Genomic DNA, 24,978 nt, shown 5'->3' on the forward strand with positions numbered 1-24,978 from the left:
GGACAAAAGAATCATTACAAAAGGTAAGTTACTTCATGCAGTCAAGCTCTAGAAAGAGGATTAGATGGTCCAAACAATAAATCTCCATGGCTAAAAAAGCACACTCAAAACATAATCACCAAATGTTACTAAGTTGCAAACTGCAGTAACTCACCTCTCTAGCAGCACAATCATGAGGAGCTTCTTCTTTATTTACTTTTCCTTTTGGAAATCCCCAGCCTGATTTTGCTAGATACCCCTGAACCAGTAGTACCTATAAAAATGAGCAGAGGTAAAAAATAAAAAACTTACTTTCCCTGAAGTCAGAGGTATCTTTCTCCTTACTTCAAGCAACTGTCATCACCAATAATTTTATACAGTACTTGACTTTAATTTACCTTCCAAGAGTCTGACTATACTACTACTTGTGTGAAGAAAGGCATTCTGACCATTTTAAAGTATTTCTTCAACAACCAAATGATATTTTTTTTGCACTAAGTCATACCACAAGTATAAAATAGTAAGATCCAGAATGCAGATAAAATATGCAAAATTTGGCCTTGTAGCACTAGAAGTCTATTTTAAAACCTCAGTTCAGAACAAAATAACACATATTTTACGAATAAGGTGAAAGCAGCTGATCATTGCACTAAAATTCTTTTATTACACTCACATTTTCAAGTGTCTCATCAAGAATAATTGCACCATAGGTTGGTACTCCCATTTTATATTCCTTCCATTCATCCAAAATTTTTTCCACATCTTCACCTTGAGGCAGCAAAAATGGACAATGACTGAAGAGTATGCATAGTGTTAAGGAAACTCCTTTCTAAGTACAGCTTGAATACTTATTATATACAGACAGAAACCTATTTAAATCAACTGAATTTTATATGAAATTACTCAAATCTTCACCTAAGTTTCTCCTCCCCCCCCCCATTTGTTTTCTCCTGAACAAGTCACTGCTACTCTTTCTCAAAAATAAAGAAATAAGGGGCACCTGGGTGGCACAGCGGTTAGGCGTCTGCCTTCGGCTCAGGGCGTGATCCCGGCGTTGTGGGATCGAGCCCCACATCAGCCTCCTCCGCTATTGAGCCTGCTTCTTCCTCTCCCACTCCCCCTGCTTGTGTTCCTTCTCTCGCTGGCTGTCTCTATCCTCTCGAATGAATAAATAAAATCTTTTAAAAAAAAAAAAGAAAGAAAGAAATAAAATCTTAACAACAACAATTATAGAGAAAGGTAAATCTGGGCATTAAGGAAAGAATAGCCTTTTTTTTTTTTTTAAGATGTTATTTATTTGACAGAGAGACAGCGAGAGAGGGAACACAAGCAGGCGGAGTGGGAGAGGGAGAAGCAGGCTTCCCACCGAGCAGGATCCCAATGCGGGGCTCGATCCCAGGACTCTGGGATCATGACCTGAGCCGAAGGCAGATGCTTAACGACTGCCACCCAGGCGCCCCAGAATAGCCTCTTTCAAAAGAAACTGGGCATGGCCCCCCCAAACTGGGCTATGTAAAAACTTATTTTTTTTTAAGTAAATAAAACCTACACCTGTAAAGTACATGCTCAGGCTTCCAATTCCCCATGTTATCAAACGCCTCATCACTACAACACTGTTAATCATAAAAAAATGTGGGAAAAATTATAATTTATGAGTGTTTCTCAAACCAAGGACATATTCTTAAGGGTCCTTAAGTCCTCTATGAAAACATATATTCTGTGTTTTTATTTCAATGTTAACTTAAAAACATGTAATATGAGCCTATTTTCATTCATTTGGAATACCACATATATCAAGAACTACAACTTGATTTCAGAGACCATACTGATACCAGTACTACTTTAACTGCTGTGGGCTACCAAAAAAAGAAAGAAAGCTAACGCACAAATGATGCACTAGAGTCAAATGATATCCCAGCACAATATAAAAAAGGTTTCTTAACAGATGCAGAAAAAGAAAGGTGGTGCAGAAACTGGTAGTACAGGCACATCAAAATACCCTCAAAGACGCATTGTATCCATGTTGTGACTGGCAGCTAGTTGGTTTAAAAAAATATTAAATTCCTTTTATGAAAACATATTTTAAGTTCTATAAGCTTTGTATTTAAAAATTTATTTTGGTTCTATAATTGTAGTAAAAACTACAGAGGCCCTCAAAGAGCCCAAAGAAGTCAACCATCTATGACAACATTGTAATTAAGACAGAAACTAGGGTTAACCTCTATGTAATTAATATAATTTCAAAATAATGCCTTCAAATGGGGAAGGGAGAAAAAAGGATAAAGTTTGGATACAACATCAACCATTCCATGAAGCCCTAATTCTATACGGAATTGCTAACATTCTGGAAAGTTACTTCCCAATAATAGCCTGGCCTTAAATGTTTACTAAAACCCCTTATGTGTTTTAAAGTCATCACAGGTGTTTTGGAATCTACATGTAAATTTTATTTATTTATTTATTTTAAAGATTTATTTATTTATTTGACAGAGACAGCCAGCGAGAGAGGGAACACAAGCAGGCGGAGTGGGAGAGGAAGAAGCAGGCTCCCAGAGGAGGAGCCAGATGTGGGGCTCGATCCCAGAACGCCGGGATCATGCCCTGAGCCAAAGGCAGACGCCTAACGACTGCGCCACCCAGGCGCCCCTACATGTAAATTTTAAATAAATGTTTCTTTCTTCCATCAAAAGCTTTACCAGAGGAAAACATAAAAATATACCAGGAGCACAGATAACTCCTAACAGTTCAGAGGGTAGGATACATATGCAGTTCTTCCTCTTTCATCTACAATGTTCCTAATAATCTCAAGGTACATCACTGTCTCTACAAAGCAGTGTTAATCTTATTTTTCTACCCATTAAACAACTTTTTTAAAAAAAGAACAACAAAGATTTAACAAGAGAAATTATAAATGAACTGACTTAATTTTGGAAATTATTTACATTCTTCATTTACCCACTATTTCTACCTGAAAACCACCACAAAATGAGTTGTCCAAACCAATCAACTACAGTTCAAGATATACTTGGAATTAACACCGAAAAGAATGTGTTAAATACTTGCTCAAGGGGACGCCTGGGTGGCTCAGTCAGGCGGCTGCCTTCAGCTAGGGTCATAATCCCAGGGTCCTGGGATCAAGTGCCCCATCGGGCTCCTTGCTCAGTAGGGAACCTGCATCTCCCTCTATCTGCCTCTCTCTCTCTGACAAATAAATAAATAAAATCTTAACAAAAACCAAAAAAAAACTTGCTCAAGTCCACACAATTAGCAAGTTAACAGAACCCAATCCAAAAAGACATCAATTTCCCCAATGACAACTTTTCAATCATCCTCCATACTTAATAGTACATAAAAGTAATTCAATTCAGGGGTGCCTGGGTGGCTCAGTCTGTTGAGTGTCTGCGTTCAGCTCGGGTCATGATCCTGGGGTCCTGGGACAGAGCCCTCCACTGGGCTCCCTGCTCAGTGGGGAGCCTGCTTCTCCCCCTGCCCTTCCCCCTGCTTGTGCTCTTTGTCTCTCTCTCAGATAAACAATATCTTTCCAAAAAAAAAAAAAAAAAAGGAATTCAGTTCAAACATGGGAGTGAAACTTTTTAAGTATCATTTTTATTTAATGAGATAAGGTATTTAATTCAAAAAATCCTTTAAGATGCACTGAATAATGTTAATTATCATTTCTAATTTTTACTAAAATTCTTGACTACTGTACTTTCTTAAGCCCCAAAACAAATTGAGTCTTGAATCTGAATTACTGGGCCTTTACACAGTACAGCTGACCCCTGAACAACACGGGTTTGAACTGAAAGGGTCCCTTATATGCAGATATTTTTTCAGTAAGTACAGTACAAAACTGTAAATGTATTTCTTCTTCCTTATGGTTTTAATTAATTTTCTTTTCTCTAGCTTACTTTATTGTGAGAGTACAGTATATAATACATATCACATGCAAAATATGAGTCAATCAACTATTTTATCAGTAAGGCTCCTGGTCAACAGTAGGCTATTAGCAGTTAAGTTTTGGGGAGTCAAAAGTTATACACACTTCTTACTACAAAGAAGGTCAGGACCCCTAACCCCCATATTGTTCAATGCTCAACTGTAGTTCTAAAAGATAGGTTATGCTGATTAGATAATAAAAGAATTTGAAGCACATGTCCACTTGTATTATACACATTCTTTAAAAAAAAAAAAATCCAGTAATTTTTTTTACCTTCTTTATACTAACATTTTTGCATAAACATGAAAAATCTGCTCTAGACATAAACAATCATTCCAATATTAATCTCCCTCAAAATCCTACCATTATCTTGGATGATACAAATTTCCTCGTGGACAACTCATCTCAAGCTCTAGCCTCAGTTCCAGACCAATTCCCACAGCAACATTCTAGACCTTGCTATCACTGTAACTATTCCAGCAATTTGGTCGAAACAAACATCATGACCACAATCTTCTACTGCATTCTTCTAATTACTCACACTGTACCACTACTCTAATCTTTGTATTCCCTTCTCTGCATTAACACCCTGCTGCTTTTATTTTCTTTCCTAAACAATATGGCCCATCACTTTAATCAGTCTCTTAGCAATATGCAAAATTCCTTTGCCCCATTGTTCTCTGAACATAGCTCCGTAGCAAAACTTTACCCAGGATGCCCATTTTACAACCACCTTGCTGAGTACTGAAAACAAATCAGAAGACTACACACAACTTATAAAAAAGAAAATTCTTAACAGAAAAGCCCCACAATTTGCCCAAGGTTCCATGGCAAGTAAATGGCAAAGATGGGATGCTAACCCAAGGAATGTGGTTCCAGAACTCATGCTATTAACTTTACTCTATGCCCTTCAGTACCCTATCATAACTTACCATACTGCACTAACAATTTCCTTTCATCTTCTTGAAAATAGGGACTGAATCCACATCATTCACCACATAATGCCTGGCACCAAGTAAGCACTCACTTAACTTAATGAAATCACATCAGCAATAAAAGCTTTTTCTCCATACAATTGAAATTAAACATCACTAAAACAAAGGTTTATTTTTTTTTCATAGCAAGGGAAGTTTAAAACTCATGTGCATACACACACACAATTTTATCCAGAACCCCAAAGTATGTAAGGTTGCTATGGTAGAAGCCTAAGTCTATGCAAAATAGGATTGGCCTGTTTTGATCATGTTTCTATACCTAGATTATAGCTTCTTAAAAGCCAAGTCCTCCATGACTTCTTCACAGAAATCTATAACCAAGGCTGTAATAAAGATAATGTTCAAAAGAACTTCTATCCCCCTTTGATTGACTTACTTCTTCATATTTAACCGAACAGCTTGATCATTTCTACCACTGAAATGTCTCTTCAGTCTTTTCTTTGTAGTCCCTCTACTATGGCTTAGGACCTTCTTGCTACAATCTCAAGTAATTTGACAGCCCATCCTCCTACGGTTTAACCTATCCTGCCAAGTAGTTCTTCCTGAATTCCATTTTAAAATGATTTGCATAATATTCCTTAGCCTTGCTCAAAAATGTTTTATGGCTAACAGTTACTTAGAACAAACAGTGTTTCATCCATTTTCTACAGTGACCTGGGAGGGGAGGGTCCTTATTTCATGGAGCTCAAGGAAAATTATAGGGAGCTGAATACAAAGGTTATTTTCATTCTTACTCCAATTCTAGCACAGTACAGTGAATTTGTGGGTATAATACCATTTGAATACATGATTTATAGTTAAAAAAAAATGATCTATAGGATAAAAATCAGTTTGGCTCAAGATTTAAGAACCCCCAAATTCCCTCTATATACCTGCCATTTCTGCTTCCTCCTGTATCCCCATAAGAACTGTCTGCTCGGGCACCTGGGTGGCTCAGTAGTTGAGCGTCTGCCTTCGGCTCAGGTCATGACGCCGGCATTCTGGGATCGTGCCCCGCATTGCATCGGGCTCCCTGCTCAGCGGGAAGCCTGCTTCTCCCTCTCCCACTCCCCCTGCTTGTGTTCACTCTCTCGCTGCCTGTCAGATAAATAAAATCTTTAAAAAAAAATAAAAAATAAAAAAAGAACTGTCTGCTCAATACAAACTAATTTATTTCCCGAGATATTCCTTACATTTTCCAACTAATTTTGCTCAATCCTTTTCTTTATGTGGAACATATTCCCCATTCCTGTCTTTATAAAATCCTATATACTCCCTTACAAATATAGCTTTGCCTAAAAAGTAGTCTCTAAATTCTAAAAACATTTATATCAGAACCATTAGCAATTCAATTTTTTTGCCTTGTGACATAGCTTCTTTTATAATCTTAAATTTCTGGGGCACCTGGGTGGCTCAGTCGGGTGAACGTCCAACTCTTGATTTCAGCCTGGGTCATGATCTCAGGGTCATGGGATCCAGCCAGAGTTGAGACCCACGTCAGGCTCTGCACTCAGTGGAGAATCTGCTTAAGATTTTCTCCCTCTCCCTTTGCCCCTCCCCCTACTCACGAACACTCTCTAATAAATAAATCTCTAAAAATAATTATAATAATCTTAAATTTCCGAGTGTATCTTTTATAACTGATGAACTGACAAGCTTCTTATTTGTAAATAGGAAAAAAAAACTTTGAAAGCAAAGACTTCTTTGTATCTGCCACAAAACTAAAAACACGGCTTTTAACATATTAAGTTTTCAATAATTATTTAAGAATTTCTATCCCAGGAAGGTAGTGATCTGATAAAAGATCATCTGATTAAATGGAACAGCAAGAAGAAAGTAAAAAATAACGGGTCGGTTCTAGAAACAGGCTAGTTATGTCTGAAAGAGAAAATCAAATTTAATTCTAATCATCAGTGCACCTTTCAAGGGGTCCTCTACATAAAAATAAAAATAGTATTAAATTCTGCCTACTATTTATATTTGACAATTTTTAGAAATCAAATACATTTACTTAATGTTTTAAATCTCAAAGACGGTCAAAGGAAATCTGTGCTAAAATATTTTATTAGCAATAATGAAAGACAGTTATTATAGTAACAAAAAGGATATCAGCTTTAGCAAAGTCTCTTATCCCACACTGAGGTAATCCTGGTGTGTTCTGCATGTAGAAATCCAAGTAAAACCAATGGGCAAGTTCAATCTGAAAACACACTCGGATAGCATTGTCTCTTTCCTCGCTGGGAATATGCAAAATAAATCGGCTGTCAAAAACAAAAAACATATTAAAATTACATTTACAAACTATAATGATCTTAACCTATTTAACTGCTTCACCCCTGACCCACCAACATAAAAAAGGGACCAAGAGCAGTGCTGATCGAGGAAGCAAAATTTGAGGGAATAGGAAGAGAAGTCTGGAAGCCAGCTATGCTCACCACTATGGCACCAATGCTGCACAGGGAAGAAGAGTCTGGAAAAAAAAAAAGTTTATACAGGTATCTCACTCATAATAGAATTGAAGGGGCCTTCTAAGAATATATGCAAATATATTCATTCATTCAAACAGGAAAGATGTTAGCTGCTTAAAGTTTTACAAAGAGACATTAAAGAAATCAACTCTGTTCATTAATAGACTAGATTTCTCAAATATCCTCATTTGCAGAGCCTGAGTTCAAAATAAAGTATACTCACTTTTTAAAAATCCTAAATTGTCTTTCCCAAGTACATTTGAAGGGAGCTGGAGAAATATTTTATATCTATAGTATAAATGTACACTATATTATTTGTATGTGATTAAGATAATGAACCCTTCTTTGTGCAACAAGTCAGAATTTAAAAAATCTAAGTGAACAGGATTTACAGCACTCGTTAAGCAACCACCAACTGCTTCTTCCACTGCATAGCCTTTTTTGGTAATGACCCTGAGAGACAGACGGAACTACATTTAAAAAAATGCATTGGTTTTTGAGTTATTTTAAAAAATTAAAAATTAGTATCACCCAGCTTGATCACTCACGCTATTCACTAGCAAATGTTTTTGGTGATTTCCAAGTTTCAAATCAACCTCAAAAGCATGCTTTTAAATTATAAAAATAATGTAACATTCTAACAGTGGTAGGTACAACAACCTACATTTCAATATAGAAAAACTAGGGGGAAAGAGAGCTGTTAAGCACATACGCTAAGAATGAAGTACGTAACATGCAACTCTGATGGCACTGGCTAAGACACAAAAATCAAAATTCTATGTGGCATTCGAGATCCAGTCCCTGCTCACCTGCACAACCTCTTACTCTATGAGTTCTTTATACCCAGTGATAACAAATTCTTGGAACTGTCCTAAACTATCGTCCACATACTATATCTACTTCCTTTCCCTTGTCCATCTGGCGAACTCCTAATTTGTCCTTCATGACTTACTAACACTACTCTCCTATGCAGATACACCAGGCTCCTCTGAACAGATGTACATACTCTCAGACTCCACTCCTTTACAATTATGTGGTTTTTACTACTATTGTCCACAAATTCCTCCAAATTAGTTCATTGAGATAATGTACTCTTTGTATATTTTTATTCCCACAGTCTAGCAAATTGTTTGACATAACTATCAGTGACATACTGATAGCTACAATTTATCTTTTAAATGCTTCCATAGGTTCCTATTCTGGTTAGATGAAACAAGCACACTCCACTCTGTCCCTCCCATAAAATGCAGCTATTAAAACCGTAACAAAACGCAAAGAGCAGCTATTTGAGGACTGTGAAAAGTAAACAGTAGCAGGAAGACTGGGGAAGACAGTATTTGAAGTGAATTTACCATTTTTCCATCCTCCAGTGTCGCCTGGCTGGACTGGGGTTTGGCGGTGAGCACCAGCAGGGACAGAGAGAGCCCCAGAAGCCTTCTAGTTCTGCCTCAAGGGTTGAGAGAGGAGTCTAAGCAGATCTCCTAATACTTGAAGATAGTAGGGAGAATTCTTCCTTTTCTCCTTTCTCCCATGCCCCAGCCCCCAAGCAATGCCATCCATGGTTAGAGGTGGCTACAACAGTGGCTTTAACAGAGGCTAAAACTCTTAAGGGACAGGAAACTTCCTCTTGAATCATAAGAATTGTGTGGTCCCAAGAGAGTAGAGCCAACCTCCACTGCTTTTATTCTTCTATCCTCCAGTTGTTCGCTCTCAGACGTGAGCAGAAACATGTGAAATGTGTGCCAGAGTGGCTTTCTGGCTATAGAACCAAAAAGGACAGACCCAAAGAGCCAATTAGTAGCAGGGAGCTGGCAAAAAAGCAGCAGCTCAGGAAAATGGTCCTGGGAAATTGTTTAGGAACTGGGGCTCAACCCCAAGCTACACAAGCTTAGATTAGACTACAAATAGCATACCACCAACTTTGTGAACTGGACTTAGACCACTGCCCAAGTCTCAGAATGGCCACTGGGTGGTAAAACAGGACAAACAGCAACGCAAAAAACTAACTTTCTTTTACCTGATGTTGTTTTACTTAACACATCTCTAAAATAAACTCTGGTATTTATTTTCTCAGTTTGGGGCATTATTTCCATTATGGAATTAACTCTATTCCCACTCCCATTCTACACACCCTTCTCATCTCTCCACCCACCCAACAAAACTCTGTCAGTTTTGGTTAGGTTGTCAACTTCAGCACTACTGACATTTTGAAGCAGATGACTCTATGCTGAGAGGAGCTTTTCTGTACACTGGACGATGTTCAGCAGCAACCCTAGCCCCTGCCCGTTAGATGTCAACAGCACTCTCCATCAAGGTGTAACAACCGAAAAGATCCCCAGATATTATCAAATGTTCCAAGGGGAGCAAAAATCACTCCCACTAACAGCCACAGAGTTAGATTAGCATTCAGCCTCTACATTACTATGACTCTGTAAATGGAATTCACAACTAAGCCACGTGGTAAGCTAGGATTACTTTTCCTTTCCTGCACAATCCTTCGTTCTTCCCGTAATAAATAAATGTCTTATCACTGCACTGCTTTGTGTTCTCTATCACACCTGTCACTAATTGAATCTTCCACCAGTTTCCTAAATTTTTTTCTCAGATGTTAATTCAAACACATAGTTTCATCTTGAAGAATATTCTTCAGCCTTCTAATCTATTCCAGTCTGGGCTGGTTGTCATCTACACCTGATACACATCTATCATCCTATGCTGTCCTTTCACTGGCATCCCATGGTTCCCTACGGCTCTATCTTATCAGATTTCATGTTTCTTGTATCCTGTCTTTCTCCTCAATTTTCTTTCTTCTTTTCTTTGAAGTATATCCTCCCAAACCTTCTGCAGGAAAGATGCAAGGGAGATAAAAACTGAGACGCTCTGTATCTCAAAATATCTTTAGAATTCTAGATTGAAAATCATTTTCCTTCAGTTTTGAGACAGTGCTGTCTCCCGCCAGCCTCCAATTTTGACATTGACTAAAGCCATTCAGATTCCTTTGTCTGTCATATTTCTTTCAGTCTGGAAGATTCCAGGTTCTTCCTTCTGTCCCCAGTGTTCTGAAATTTCCCAGTTGTCTATTTTTTACCTACTGCACTGGCCATTCAATGGACCTTGCCTATTTGAAAACTCACATCCCTCAGTGCTAAAGGACCTCATGGACTGATCCTCGTGATTCTTTACTCTCCTCTGGTTATTTCCTACTTCTGATTCCTCCCCTCCCCCCCTTCCTTCTGAGAAACATTCTTAACTTTATTTTGCAAACCATCTATTAAGATTTTTGGTTTTGCTCTATTTTTAATTTCCAAATGCTATTTTTAATTGTTTATGCTTTTATAGATTATCCTGTTATTCCCTGATTGTAAAACTCTACCTCTCTAAGGAGATCAACATGGTTTGGTTTGGTTTTTAAGTTTTCTCTACCTGCATAGTTTGATTCTCCCCAGTTGCTCTTTTTTAGTTTTAAGCTCTACCTTTCATGTTAAGAGGCCTATTCAGACGTTCACATTTAAGTGACAGACCACAAAGCTATTTAGAAAAGTTGTCAAACTATAAGGCACCATTTAAGCGAGTGATCAGGCTGAGCAGTTTAACTGAGGGACCACCAATGTCAGTACCTTTAGGTCTGTCCTCATGAGTTAGTCATATCACCTAAAGAATCTTCCAATCTTGGACCTGGACGGTAAAGGCCAAGCTCTGCCACGTTCTAGGAGCTGAGCGGGGAAAGAAGGCTGAGGGTTTTCAGTATGTTTACAGGATATATAAATTCAGTTCTGCCATTTTTCAATATTCTCTTATTCTAGAATAGATTGACACTATTACACTAGTCTCTCATTTGGGTCTATTAGGTCTGCTAAGTCATATACAACATTCCCTTTTAGTTACCAAATTTCGTTGCTCATCCTTTCACCCATTCTTCCTTTCCTTGTGGCTTTATATATTTAACTTTTTTAAAACTTTACTCTTCTAGTGAAATTGATGTTTGCATATAACCTACTATATCTTTAACCAAAAATTTTCACTTCTAGTTAAGTTTCTAGACACTAACCACAACCTAAAAAGTGGTAAGAAAGTACACAGCACAAAGAAATTCAATCTCATTCCCATCCCAATCCAGAAAAGCCCTAAGTGAAGGAAGGTAAGCTGGAAATGGGAATAAGAAATAGGACTTTAAAAAAAGGAGAAACGTGCCAGGGCACCCCCAGCGCAAGGCACCCCAGGAATCCATGGCCTACACCCACCTCAGCTCCAACCACCCTGCCAGGGCAACTGCTGCACAGAATGCCCTGGGATACAGCCCCCCACACACTTGTGCCCAGCCTCAGCTCCAACCATCCAGCCAGGGGGCCTCTGCATGGGCCATCCCAGGCTAGCCCACTTTGCACCTACTTCAATTTCAGGAATCCTGCCAGGATACCCCTGTGCAGAGAACCTCAGACCACCCCAGCCACTGCCTACTTCAGCTTCAGTGATCCTGCTGCAATGCCTCTGCATAAAGAATCCAGGACTCCCTCTGCTTCTAGTCACTTCAGTTTCAACTGTCCTGCCAGCACACACTCTATGCAGGGAGCTCTGGGACCACCCTGTCCCATGCCCAATTCAGCTGCTGACATCCCACCAGGGCAGTGCCAGCAGAGTGCCCCAGGACCCCTAGCCCACACCAGCCAAAGCTCTAGCCAGTAAAAGTCACTGGGCACACACAGTCTACAAAGGGGACAGCCATACACAAGACCATTCCCCTCAAGTTTAGAAGTGCTGTTCTGCCCAATTCAAAGAAACCAACATAGAAAGTCAAGCAAAATGAGACAGGAATATTCTCTAAACAAACAGACAAAACCTCAGAGAAAGAGCTAAATGAAATGGAGCTAACCAATCTACCTGACAAAGACTTCAAAGTAATAGTCATGTTCACCAGACTGGAGAGAAGAGTGAAGAACTCAGTAAAAACTTCAACAAAGAGATAGAAAAAAATGAAAAAAAAAAAAAAAAAAAAACAGCTGAAGAATATAGTAACCAATAAAAAGTACACTAGAGGGAATCAACAGATTAGAAGATGCAGAAGCAGTATTCTGGAAAACACGATAATGGAAAGCACCCAAGCTCAACAGTTTAAAAAAAAAAAAAAAGAGGAAAGGTTATGGGATCTCTTGGACAATATCAAGTGAACAAAATTTGCATTATAGGAGTCCCAAAAGGAGAAGAGAGAGATGAACCTAAGGAGTTCCACACCATGACACATAATAACTAAAATGTCAAAGATTAAAAATAAAAGAATTTTAAAAGCAGAAAGAGCCCAACACTTATGTACAAGGGAAACCCCACAAGGCTATCAGCTAATTTTTCAGCAAAAACTCTGCAGGCCAGAAACAAGTGCCATGACATATTCAAAATGCTGAAAGGAAAAAAAATCCACAACCAAGAACGATCGATGTCTCTGGCAAATTATCATTCAGAATTGAAGAGATAAACAGTTACTGACACAAAAATGAAAGGAGTTCATCACCACTAAACCAGCCTTAGAGAATGCTGGAGACTTCTAAGTGGAAAAGAAAAGGCCATAACTAGAAGAAAATTATGAAAGGAAAAAACTTCATGACTAAAAGCAAACATACAGTAAAGGTAGTAGAGCAATCACTATAAAGCTAGCATGAAGGTTGAAAGACAAAAGTAGTCAAATCAATTATATCTAAAAAATTAGTTAGGGGGACTCACAAAACAAAAAGACAAAATATGACAATGATACACATAAAACATGGAGGGGTGGTAAAAATGAAATTCTTTTAGAATGTGTTCAAACTTAAGTGACAATCAACTTAAGTTTGCTATATATTTAGAATGTTATATATGAATCTCATGGTAGCTACAAACCAAAAACCTGTAATAGATACACAAAAAATAAGAAGAAAGCAAGCCAAGTATAACACCAAATAAAGTCCTCAATACAAGGAAACGGGAAGAAAAGAAAAAGGAACAGAGAAGAACTACATAACGACCGGAAAGCAATTAACAAAATGGCAATTAATACACACCTATCAATAACTTATTTCAGATTTTTTTAATTTAAATTCAATTAACATATAGTGTATTATTAATTTCAGAGGTAGAGTTCAGTGATTCATCAGTCTTCAACAACACCCAGTGCTCATTACATCACACACCCTCCTTAATGTCCATCACCCAGTTACCCAATCCCCTAACCCCCTTCCCTCCAGCAACCCTCAGTTTGTTTCCTATGATTAAGAGTCTCTTATGGTTTGTCTCCCTCTCTGATTTCATCCTGTTTTATTTTTCCCTCCCTTCCCCATTATCCTGTTTTGTTTCTTAAATTCCACATATGAGAGAGACCATATGATAACTGTTTTTCTCTGACTGACTTATTTCACTTAGCATAATACCCTCTAGTTCCATCCATGTAGTTGCAAAGGGGAAGATTTCATTTTTTTGATGGATGAGTAGTATTCCATCAACAACTGTTTTAAATGTAAATGGTCTAAGTGCTCCAAATGAAGGATACAGTGACAGAATAGACAAAAAACAAGTCCCAGCAGTATGCTGCTTACAAAAGGCTCACTTCAGACTTCAAGACACATACAGACTGAATGATGGGATGGCAAAAGATATCCTATGCAGATGAAAGCTGGGGGGGGGGGGGGAAACAGAGCAGGAATACTTATATTAGACAAATACTTGTATTAGAGAACACAGACCTCAAAACAAATACTGCAGCAAGAGACAAGGGGTATCAATACAAAAAGAGGATAAAACAATTGTAAATGTCTATGTACCCAACACTGGAGCACCTAAATAAAGCAAATATTAACAGACACAGAGGGAGAAACTGACAATAATACAATAATAGCAGGGAACCTGAACACCCCACTTACATCAATTGATAGATCATCTAGGCAAAAAAAAAAAAAACAGTAAGGAAATGGTGTCTTTGAATGACACATTAGGCCGAATGGACTTAACAGATACATACAGAACATTCCATCCTATAACCACAGAATACACACTCTTCTCAAGTACACATGAAACACTCCCAGGATGGATCACACATTAGGCTACAAAACAAGTTTCAGTAAATTTAAGACTGAAATCAAATCATGCATCTTTTCTGACCACAAGAGTATAAAACTATAACTCAACTATAAGAAAAAAACTAGAGGGGCACCTGCATGGCCCAGCTGGTTAAGTGGCTGATGTCAGCTCAGGTCATGATCTCAGTATACTGGGATTGAGCCCTGTGTCAGCTCTCCCTCTCCCTCTGCCCCTCCCCCCAGCTCCTGCATGCACTTGCTCACTCTCTCTCAAATAAATAAAATCTTTAAAAAAAAATTTTTTTTAATAAAGGGGGAAAAAAACAAACTAGAAATAACACAAACACATGGAGACTAAACAACATGCTACTAAACAACCAATGGGTCAAAGAAAAAGTTAAAGAATAAACAAACAAACAAAAAATACATGGAGACCAGTGACAATGAAAACACAACAGTCCAAAATCTTTGGGATGTAGCAAATGCAGTTGTAAGAGGGAAACTTACAGCAATACAGCCTGCCTTATGAAACAAAAAGAATCTCAAACAATCTAACATTACACCTAAAAGAACAAGCCCAAAGTTAGCAGAATAAGGAAATAATAAAGATCAGAGCACAAATAAATGATAAGAAACTAAAAAAATAAAATAAAAATAGAAAAGATCAATGAAACCAAGACCTGATTCTCTCTAAAGACAAACAAAATTATCAATAAACCTTTAGACAGACTCAAAAAGAGAAAACACCCAAATAAATAAACTCAGAAAAGAATGAGAAGAACCGACACCACAGAAATACAAATGCCTGTAAGAGGCTACTATAAAAAACTGTACGCCAACAAACTGGACAATCTAGAAGAAATGGATAAATTCCTAGAAATACACAATCTTCCAAAAATGAATCAGGAAGAAATACAAAATCTGAATAGACTGATCCCTAGTAACAACACTGAACCAAAAAACTCCCAACAAAGTCCAGGACCAGATTGATTCACAAGTGAATTACACCAAACATTTAAAGAGTTAAGACCTATTCTCCTCAAACTATTCCAAAAAATAAAACAACAAGGAAAATTTCCAAACACATCCTACAAGGCCAGCATTACCCTGATACCAAAACCAGACAAAGACACTACCAAAGAAGAATCCCAGCATCCTGGGATGGCATTCTGGGATCCTGCTTGCATGCACTGATGGATGAATAAATAAAATCTTTAAAAAATAACAAAGAAAAGAAAAAGATACACCACCAAGCTATAATCATCAAAACAGTATTGTACTAGCACAAAAACAGACACATAGATCAATGGAACAGAGAACCCAGAAATAAACCCACGTTTATATGGCCAATCTATGACAAAGAATATATATGGAGAAAAGACAGTCTCTTCAATAAATGGTGCTGGAAAAACTGGACATCTACGTGCAAAACAATGAAACTGTACCACTTTGTAATACCGCACACAAAAATAAACTCAATATAAACATCTAAACATAAAACATGAAACCATAAAACTCCTGGAAGAAAACATAGGCAGTAATTTTTAAGATTTTAAGAAAACATAGGCAGTAATTTTTAAGATTTTATTGATTCATTTAATACAGAGAGAGAGAGAGAGAGAGCAGGGGGAGCAGCAGGCAGAGGGAAAGCGAGAAGCAGGCTTCCCACTGAGCAGAAAGCCCGACTCGGGGCTTGATCCCAGGACCCTGAGATCACAACCAGAGCCAAAGGCAGACGCTCAACCAACTGAGCCACCCAGGCGCCCCAGCAGTAATTTCTTTGACATCAAACTTAGCAACATTTTACTGGGTATGTCTCTTCAGGCAAGAAACAGAAGCAAAAAATAAGCCACTGGGACTATACCAACACAAAAAGCTTCTGCAAAGCAAAGGAAACCATCAACAAAACAACAAAACAACCTACTGAATGTAAGAAGATATTCTCAAATGATATATCCAACGAAGGGTTAATATCCAAAATATATAAAGAACTTATACAACTCAATATCAAAAAACAAATAATCTGATTAAAAATGGCAGAGTACCCGAATAGACATTTTCCCAAAGACATATAGATAGCAAAGAGACACATAAAAACATGCTCAACATCACTCATGTAACATCAGGGAAATGCAAATCAAAACCATAATGAAATATCATCTCATACCTGTCAGAATGGCCAAAATCAAAAGGACAAGAAATAACAAGTGTTGACAAGGATATGGAGAAAAAGAAACCTTCATGCATTGTTGGTGGGAATTTAAATTGGTACAGCCACTGTGGAAAACAGCATAAAGATTTTTCAAAAAATTAAAAACAGAAATAACATATGATCCAATAATTCCACTGCTGGGTATTTACCCAAAGAAAACAAAAACACCAATTCAAGAAGATATACACACCCCTATGTTTATTGCAGCATTATTTACAAGAGCCAAGATATAGAAGCAACCCAAGTGTCCATAGATAGATAATGGATAAAGATATATATGCACATATATACATACATATATACAATGGAATATCACTCAGCCATAAAAAAGAATGAGATCTATCCATTTGTGAAAACATGGATGGACCTAGAGAGTGAAACAAGTGAAGCTAAGTGAAACAAGTCAGACAAATACCATGATGTCACTTATGTCTGGAATCTAAACAAAACAAATGAGCAAACAAAACAGACAGACCGATAAATATAGAGAACAAACTGATGGTTGCCAGAGGGGAAGGGATCAGGGGGATGGGCAAAATGGGTGAAGGGAAGTGGGAGATAAACGCTTCCAGTTTGGAATAAATAAGTCACAGAGATGAAAGGTATGGTATAGGGAATATAATCAACGGTATTTTAGTAGTATCTGTATGGTGACAGATGGCAGCTACACTTGTGGTGAGCACAGCATAACAAAGTACTCAAATCACTTATGTTGTACACCTGAAACTAATGTAACATTGTGCCAGCTATACTTCAATTTTTAAAAAGGGACGGGAAGGGCAAGGTGTACTTATGTAATAGAAGACTATCTCTTCTTCTTCCACTCCTTTGAGTCAGGAGTTTCTCCTACAAAAGAGTGGGGGAATGGGGAGCAACACCTGAGGCTCTTTTCTAACTTTAGCTGATAGATTTGGGTGTTGGCACCCCAAGGCAAAACTGGTTTTCAAGGATTCCCAGTGTAAGAGCTAACACCCTATCTACTCACAGAAAAGAGAAGCCTATCAATAAACAAGCCCCTTAAACCCTCACCTTAAATATGAACAGCAACAAAAATCATCCAACATCAAAGGAAAATCTGGGGCATGACAAAGAAAAAATTACATTGAAAAAACTGGACCTAAAGAAAAGATAGAGTTGAGGGATCCCAGTGTTCTGTGATCGAGCCCCACATCAGGCTTCTCTGCTAGGAGCCTGCTTCTTCCTCTCCCACTCCCCCAGCTTGTGTTCCCTCTCTCGCTGTCTCTCTGTCAAATAAATAAATAAAATCTTTAAAAAAAAAAAAAAGATAGAGTTGAGGTTATCTCATAGAACCTTGGTACTCAAAAGTGTGAACCCTGGACCACCTGGGGACGTAAGTGTGGGAAGAGAAACAGCCCTTTTAGTCATATAAGGACTCGGAAGTTCACTTTCTAATGACCCCCTCAAAGGAAATTACTTTAGAATGTGCACCAGGAAAACAAGAATGAAAACCAAGAAAGCATAAAACATGAGATTAAGAGACTATAGACCCAGCCTGGGAGAGCCATGAAAGAGAACTCTAGCAGGCCAGTTGTTTGGCAAGTCTAGGGAACAACCAGTCCAGATTGGGCTAGAAGAGTAGAGGTCTCCAAGAAGGCACTCTCCAGGAAAAAAAGAATTCTGTAGCATAGATAGCAAAGGTAAGACTGAGGACAAAATAAAGGAGCAGACAGGGGTGGACGGGAGGAAGCTATTTTGAATGTGCTGGGGAAGAGAGGTAAATGTACAAGAGAATCATAATCCAAATACGAAGCAAAAGCCAAAACTGGAACAAAAAGACAATCAAAAAGAAAAAAAACAGAAAGGGGGCACTTGGTGGTTTCAGTTGGTAGAGTGTCCAAATCCTGATCTTGGGGTCGTAAGCTCAAGCCCTATGTGGAGTGTAGAGATTACTTAAAAATAAAATCTTTAAAAAAAAATAGCCAGAAAGAATGAGGGAATAATGAAGAAAGCATATGCTTCTTTCTCCAAAAGAAAAGACTACAAAGAGCAGCAGCATTTTGACCAATTAGTAGAATATAAGAAAGGGGAACTCACTTTGACATTCTCTCCCAAGACCCTTACAAAGGGATCCCAACTATGGCTAGAGGGAAAAGAAACAAAATCCTAGCCATTGTAAACTTGCCTCTACTGTGAAAAATACGTACCTAGTTATACCATATAACAAATGCTATTATTCTTGTTCAGCTTTTGCAGTCAACCAATAGTAAAAAATATAACAGCCCTCATTAAGGTTACAAAATGGAATGTAAATATCAATTTTTAAGTTCAGGTGGATAGAAGCTGAGAGAATGTGTAAGAAAGAAAAGGAAGAAAAGATGGGGCACTGATTGCCTCACCTTATCAAATACAGACTCAAAATACTGTCCTTAAGTTCATAAACCAGAAAGGTAACCAATAGAACAATTTAAAACAGTGATAAAACTGCATTGGAAATAGGGTAAGGCAACAGCAGGCTTTTGATAAACTAAACCCTCACCTAATATCTACCAAGGTTAAGTAAATATTCAATCTAACATCTGAAGTTAATAAAACAAGAAACTAGTCCAAGTGTATTTTAAAATACTGAATTATCTACCAAAAGAATTCAACACAAAACAGGTAAAAAGTCTGGAGAGCAGAACTGAGATAAAAAGTGGTAAGGCAGGAGACTATTGCTTTTGTTTTATAACTTCACCCGTACTCTTCTTTGACTTTTTTTTTTCTTTTTAACCTTGAACAGGAGTACATCTTTTTAACAACTAAAAGCTGACTTCTTGGGGCACCTGGGTGGCTCAGTCAATTAAGCGTCTGCCTTTGGGCCAGATCAGGATCCCAGGGTCCTGCGATGGGGCTCCCTGCTCAGCGGGGAGCCTGCTTCTCCCTCTGCCTGAGGCTCCCCCTGCTTATGCATGCTTGCTCTCTGTCAAATAAATAAACAAAATCTTAAAAAAAAAAAAAAAAAAAAAGCTGATTCCTTTAAGAAACTTTTAAGAAAAAGGAGGGCGCCTGGGTGGCTCACTCGGTTAACTGACAATGGACTCTTTTTTTTTTTTTTAAGATTTTATATATTTATTTGACAGAGAGAGAGAGAGTGAGTGAGAGAGCACAAGCAGGGGGAACAGCAGAGGGAGAGGGAGAAGAGGCTCCCCACAGAACAGGGAGACCAATGGGGGGCTTGATCCCAGGACACTGGGATCATGACCCTGCGATCATGACCCAAGCTGAAAGCAGAGGCTTAACCATCAGAGCCACCCAAGTGACCGACTCTTGATTTCAACTCAGGTCATGATCTCAGGGTCATGAGATCAAGCCCTGCATCCGGCTGGGTGTGGAGATGGCTTAAGATTCTTGGGCACCTGGGTGGCTCAGTTGGTTAAGCCTCTGCCTTCGGCTGGGATCATGATTTCAGGGTCCTGGGATCAATCCCAGCATCAGGCTCCCTGCTCAACGGAAAGCCTGCTTCTCCCTCTCCCTCTGCAGCTCCCTTTCTCTCTATCAAATAAATAAATAAATAAAATCTTGGGGCGCCTGGGTGGCACAGCGGTTAAGCGTCTGCCTTCGGCTCAGGGCGTGATCCCAGCGTCGTGGGATCGAGCCCCACATCAGGCTCCTCCGCTATGAGCCTGCTTCTTCATCTCCCACTCCCCCTGCTTGTGTTCCCTCTCTCACTGGCTGTCTCTATCTCTGTCAAATAAATAAATAAAATCTTTAAAAAATAAATAAATAAATAAAAATAAAATCTTAAGAAAAAAAAAATTCTCTCTCCCTCCCCCCACCCATGCCCCTCAGCACCGTGTGCAACCAGCATTTGCTTGTGCTCTCTCTCAAAAAAAAAAAAAAAAAAAAAGGAAAAGAAAATTTTAATACATGAAAAAATACACTTCGACGCTTTCATTCTATGAATGTTTTCGATCTGTTTTAAAGATTTAAAAGGGTGTGCCAGGGTCCCTGGCTGACTCAGTTGGAAGAGCACGCGACTAAATCTCGGGGTCATGAGTTCAAGCCCCACACTGGGTGTAGAGATTACTCAAAATAAAAAAATTAAAATGTGTGTATACATAGTATATATGAAATAAATAAAATGCTTTTCACCATAATGTGTTATGGGAAAAATTTCTCCACCTCACAAAATGTCATCTTTTCAACCTTCCTACAGATAGATTAACAGAACTACAATTAGTACAAAAATATTGCAGAATTAAACACTAAAATGATAACCTGAAGATAAGCAAGAATTATTTGATTAGCTTACACAATCACCAAAATAGCAGCAACATTAGCTGCCAGAACATACCTTTCTCCTTTTAACACGAGAGTGGCTTCACCATTTAATTCTTAAAGGGGCTTTAAAAAAACTCAAAGCATTTCTTTAAAAGAAAAACAAGCTGTAGTTTTCAATTTTTACTTTAAAAACATGCTTTTCAAGTATTTAATAAGCTAATTTAAATGGTATTGAAAAATTCTTTGACTTTTAAAGTCAAAAATCATGGTGCAACCGAGGCAAATATCACCATAAAATGCGGCAGATTTACTTTTTACATACAGGTTTACTAGAACGTTCACTAGAACACTTTAGACGACAGTCTTTCCTTCCTCTCCTCTAATTTCATTCTACCAAAAATAACTGCGTTTCAGTTTGGTGCATATGCTCTCAGACTTTCTTTGTGCATACACACACACATATACACAAAACATTTAAAAATCTGTTTTAACAAAAGGCATCAAATGACTATTATGTTCAATAGTATACTGTATATGTCATTTCAAGACACAAACATTTTCCTTCAGTTTACTGTTTGCTAATTGCCTTAGGAATTTGTAATGACTGCATGCTATCCCAGTAAATGAAATGTTGCATATGAAACCATCTGCAAAATAACATTCCATGTCTTAGGTTATAAGCTATCTAACGGTTACAAAGTTACTTCTTGAAAACATAAGTCTCCTCTTCTAATTTTTCACGTCAAAATCATTCTCAATTTTACATTTCTCCAGAAGTTATTACTATGTGGTCAATGACTGAAGTAGACAAGATTAGCAGGAATAGGTAATTTATCAGAAATCAATAACACAAAAGACTTCTTAAATATACTAATAATAAACAAGAGAATTGGGGAAAATATAAAAATAAGAGTCAAAACCAAACACATAAATCGAGAGGTACTTAAAAGAGCAAAGAGTGCAGAAAAATTAAACCTTTTTCCACTTACGCTTTATTTTTACAGAAATTAAACAAATTCTAAGTGAATTTATTTCTAAAAAAAACCAAAAATCATAAAAGTCTGAATTGTTCACATTAAAAATCTTTAAATTAACCAACAAAAATATTATAAACACTAACTTTAAAATGGCATGATTTTTAAAACTTGAAGTTTTAAGAAATGGTTATTTGGTTTATTAGTCAAGTAGCTAGCCCTAATTTTTAAACATATAATCCTTTTTATATAGCCAAAACATAGTAATTACAAAAATGTTACTCTCATTTCTTAAAGGAAAAAAAAAAATGCTACCCTATTCCAAAAGATTTGTATAAAACTGCTTAAATACACCCACTGGAAAACCAAGAATCTTTAACACTCAACAGAGGTTTAACGTATTGTTTACAAAATACAACAGTTTTGTGAGTAAACAGGTTCCACATAAAATCAATCACCTTCATAACGGCTACTAGGACTTCTTTCAATGATGTAATGCTCTGTAGTACACAAAATAAACCCATATTTGTAGGAAGATTATCTCAGATGCCTATAAAAAGTGTAAGATTACCTATCTTTTTATTAAGCTGTATCCCTATTAATCCATACATAATTACTGCTCACCTTTTAAAAAAAACATACTCATCTTCACTTTTTTTTCTAACTATAAAATACACATCCTTTAAAAAATCTTGGAAACATCAATAAAAAAACAAAAATCATAATCTACTTCTTGTACATGTTTGTCCACTTATTCACAGATATACATACATCTCTTTTCTTATGAAATTAGGATAGAAAATAAGTGCATTTTAAGTGGTTTGTTTGAATCGATCACATTCCAAAAATTATAATCATATCATCACGAAAGAAGTACAGCAACATTAATTCTTATTAGTTCCAAAATTAGTCTATTTAGTTATCTACATGTACTTTTGTGAGGTTTAAACTGTTAGACTGGACTTTCTGTAACGTCTACCTGGCCTAGGAAAAAAAAGCACAGGCACTGTTGGGAAAAAGGCCTACGCTTCAAATCTTGATTTTCTGAATTACCAGAAATGTGACCTTGTGTAAATTACAAACCAACTCTGTCAGATGAAAATAAAAATAACTACACCTACCAAATAGGAGCTGTTTCGAGGAGTAAACAAAATGATATATGTGAAGGGAGCACCCAATGCCTGGCACACAACAGTACCTCCACAAGTATTAGTTCTTTCCTTCCCATTTAAAAAAAAAAAAAAAGGCGTGAATGCGACACAACTATTAAAAGTCAGATTTCTATACATAAATTCAGTAAATGTACTTGAAAAGGTGTTATTTTATCAAAGCCTTTTACTCGTAATTTATTTCACAATCCACTTAGCAGGCGACAACACAGAGTATTTCTGCACCAAAAATTTTACTTCGGGAAAAGTAAATATTTTAAGTCCATTTTCCCTAAGTTTGGCTATCTGAAATCATTACTAACAAGAGGGAAGAAAGCAAAAAACTTTCTCTTGTAAAAGTATACCATGAATTAAAACCCTGCGGTTGAGAATTTCCTTTAAGGAAAATTAAATAATGAAAAAAAAGCAACTCTCTATCCCCCCCCCCCATGATAAGTTTGGGGATGAACAAGACAGTAATTCTTTACAGCAATTTAGAAAATGCCACGGACGCGTGAGAACACACGGGCGAAAGGCTAAGTTTGAAACCGCTTCCCTGCGCACATCCGGGGGCAGGACTACGAGACTCAAAACGTCGCAGTCTCCGGAGAACCGGGGCGTGAGACGGCGGGAGGAGGGGGGAAACGGTCTAAAAGTCAGAGGCAGGAAAAACACAATGGGAGGGGGAGGGGTGGCCGAAAACCGCTCCCGACCCAGGCTTCGGCGCAGCGGCTTCACCAGCAGGAGAGCAAGAGTTGGGGAACGAAGAAAATGAGGACATGCCGGTGCCCCGCGAGGAAGGACGGAGGAGAGGCCGTGAGAACCCGGGAGGCTGCGGCGGAAAGACGGGGGTGTCGTCCGAGGGAGGGTCGAGCAGGAAAAGCGAGCAGCGGCGGGACCGGAAAGCGAGGACAAGGGGGCGGGCGGGGGGGAGGAGGCGCGGAGGCCCCCGGGTCGGCCAGTGTGAGAGAAAACGAGGAGGGGACGAAGGGGGCCCGGACAGCGCGCGGCGACGCGGTACCTGCAGAGATCGTCCAGGACGCTGCCGGGAATCTCCACCCGTTTGGTCTCCATGATGAGGACCCACAGCGGGAGCAGTGCATCCCGGCTCCGCGCGGCCGGGGACCAAGGGTACGGCACGGAGACTCCGGGTCGCCGGAGAGGGGGAAGCGGCGGCAGCGGCGGCAGCTCCAGCGAAGACGAGAGGGGGAAGGGGCGGGACCCGCTCACTTCCGTCCCGCTCCCTCAGCCCCGGACCCGAGGCTGGGCCAGAGCGCGGGGAGGAGCCCCGGGAGTCACGCCCCTGCTCTGCTTGAAAGGTCCAATAGGAAGCTGGGGAATCGGGAGGCTGAGCACGCTAAGCCAATGAAATGTTTGTTTATTGGTCTGTCATCTCCAATCCGTCTTCAAGCAGCCCCGTTGCTATTCAGAAAACCAACTTCCCGCCGCCTTTGATTGAACCCTGGTGTGGTCGTGCGCATGCGCACCATGCCGCCTTTGCGCTACTAGGAAGTCCAGAGGATTCAGGTCTTCCTGGTAAGACTCCGAGACCCACGTCCCAGGGTTCGGCGTGGTCTGAGCGTCCTCTCGGTGACCAAGCAGGCGCTTGTACTTCTGCAGGGCAGACCCCCCCCCCAAGGGCGGCCCTGCGCAAGCGTGCATTTACAGTTCCTGTCACCAAGTATCCTGCACATTCATTGTCGCCCCCGTCCGCTCCAGGCCAAGGGCTGTACCTCCCCTAACTCGTATTTAAACACCTGAAGGCGGTTTTCTTTCCTCTGGCGACCCAGACAAAACTTTATCCCAGTATCTGACACCTAGTGAGAAAATAAATACTGATTTGAACCTGAACTCAGGAATCTGCATTCTACGTCCTACACACACTACTCCAACCTACTGGTCCTCGCTGATTCCTCCTCTTGCTTAATGGAGCCCAGTCCACTTAGGATCTTGCAGAAAAATCTAGATACATCCGTTCTTTAACCTACTTTTACATCAGATCCACAGCCCCCCCAACACACACCC

The 24,978-nt window shown here is 38.9% G+C and overlaps 1 protein-coding gene across 6 annotated transcripts in view; it reads right to left on the minus strand.

Moving 5' to 3' along the window:
* DCP2 (decapping mRNA 2) overlaps positions 1-24,165 on the minus strand; it is a 66,607-nt gene extending 42,442 nt beyond the window's left edge. For all 6 annotated transcript variants that reach the window (XR_006776170.2, XR_006776173.2, XR_006776172.2 and 3 more), the window contains exons 1-4: positions 23,975-24,165; positions 7,000-7,151; positions 653-780; positions 155-253 (exon numbers count right to left, since the gene is read on the minus strand). Coding sequence is in view for 1 of the 6 variants with exons in the window: in XM_045777295.2 (XP_045633251.1) it covers positions 155-253; positions 653-780; positions 7,000-7,151; positions 23,975-24,027 (432 nt within the window). In the remaining 5 variants the exon portion in view is untranslated. The remainder of the gene's footprint in view (positions 1-154; positions 254-652; positions 781-6,999; positions 7,152-23,974) is intronic.
* Between the last annotated feature and the right edge of the window lie 813 nt (positions 24,166-24,978).

The sequence above is a fragment of the Ursus americanus genome, chromosome 5, assembly GCF_024610735.1.
Source record: "Ursus americanus isolate L20-20 chromosome 5, mUrsAme1.1.p, whole genome shotgun sequence".
NCBI classification, from domain to species: Eukaryota; Metazoa; Chordata; class Mammalia; order Carnivora; family Ursidae; genus Ursus; species Ursus americanus.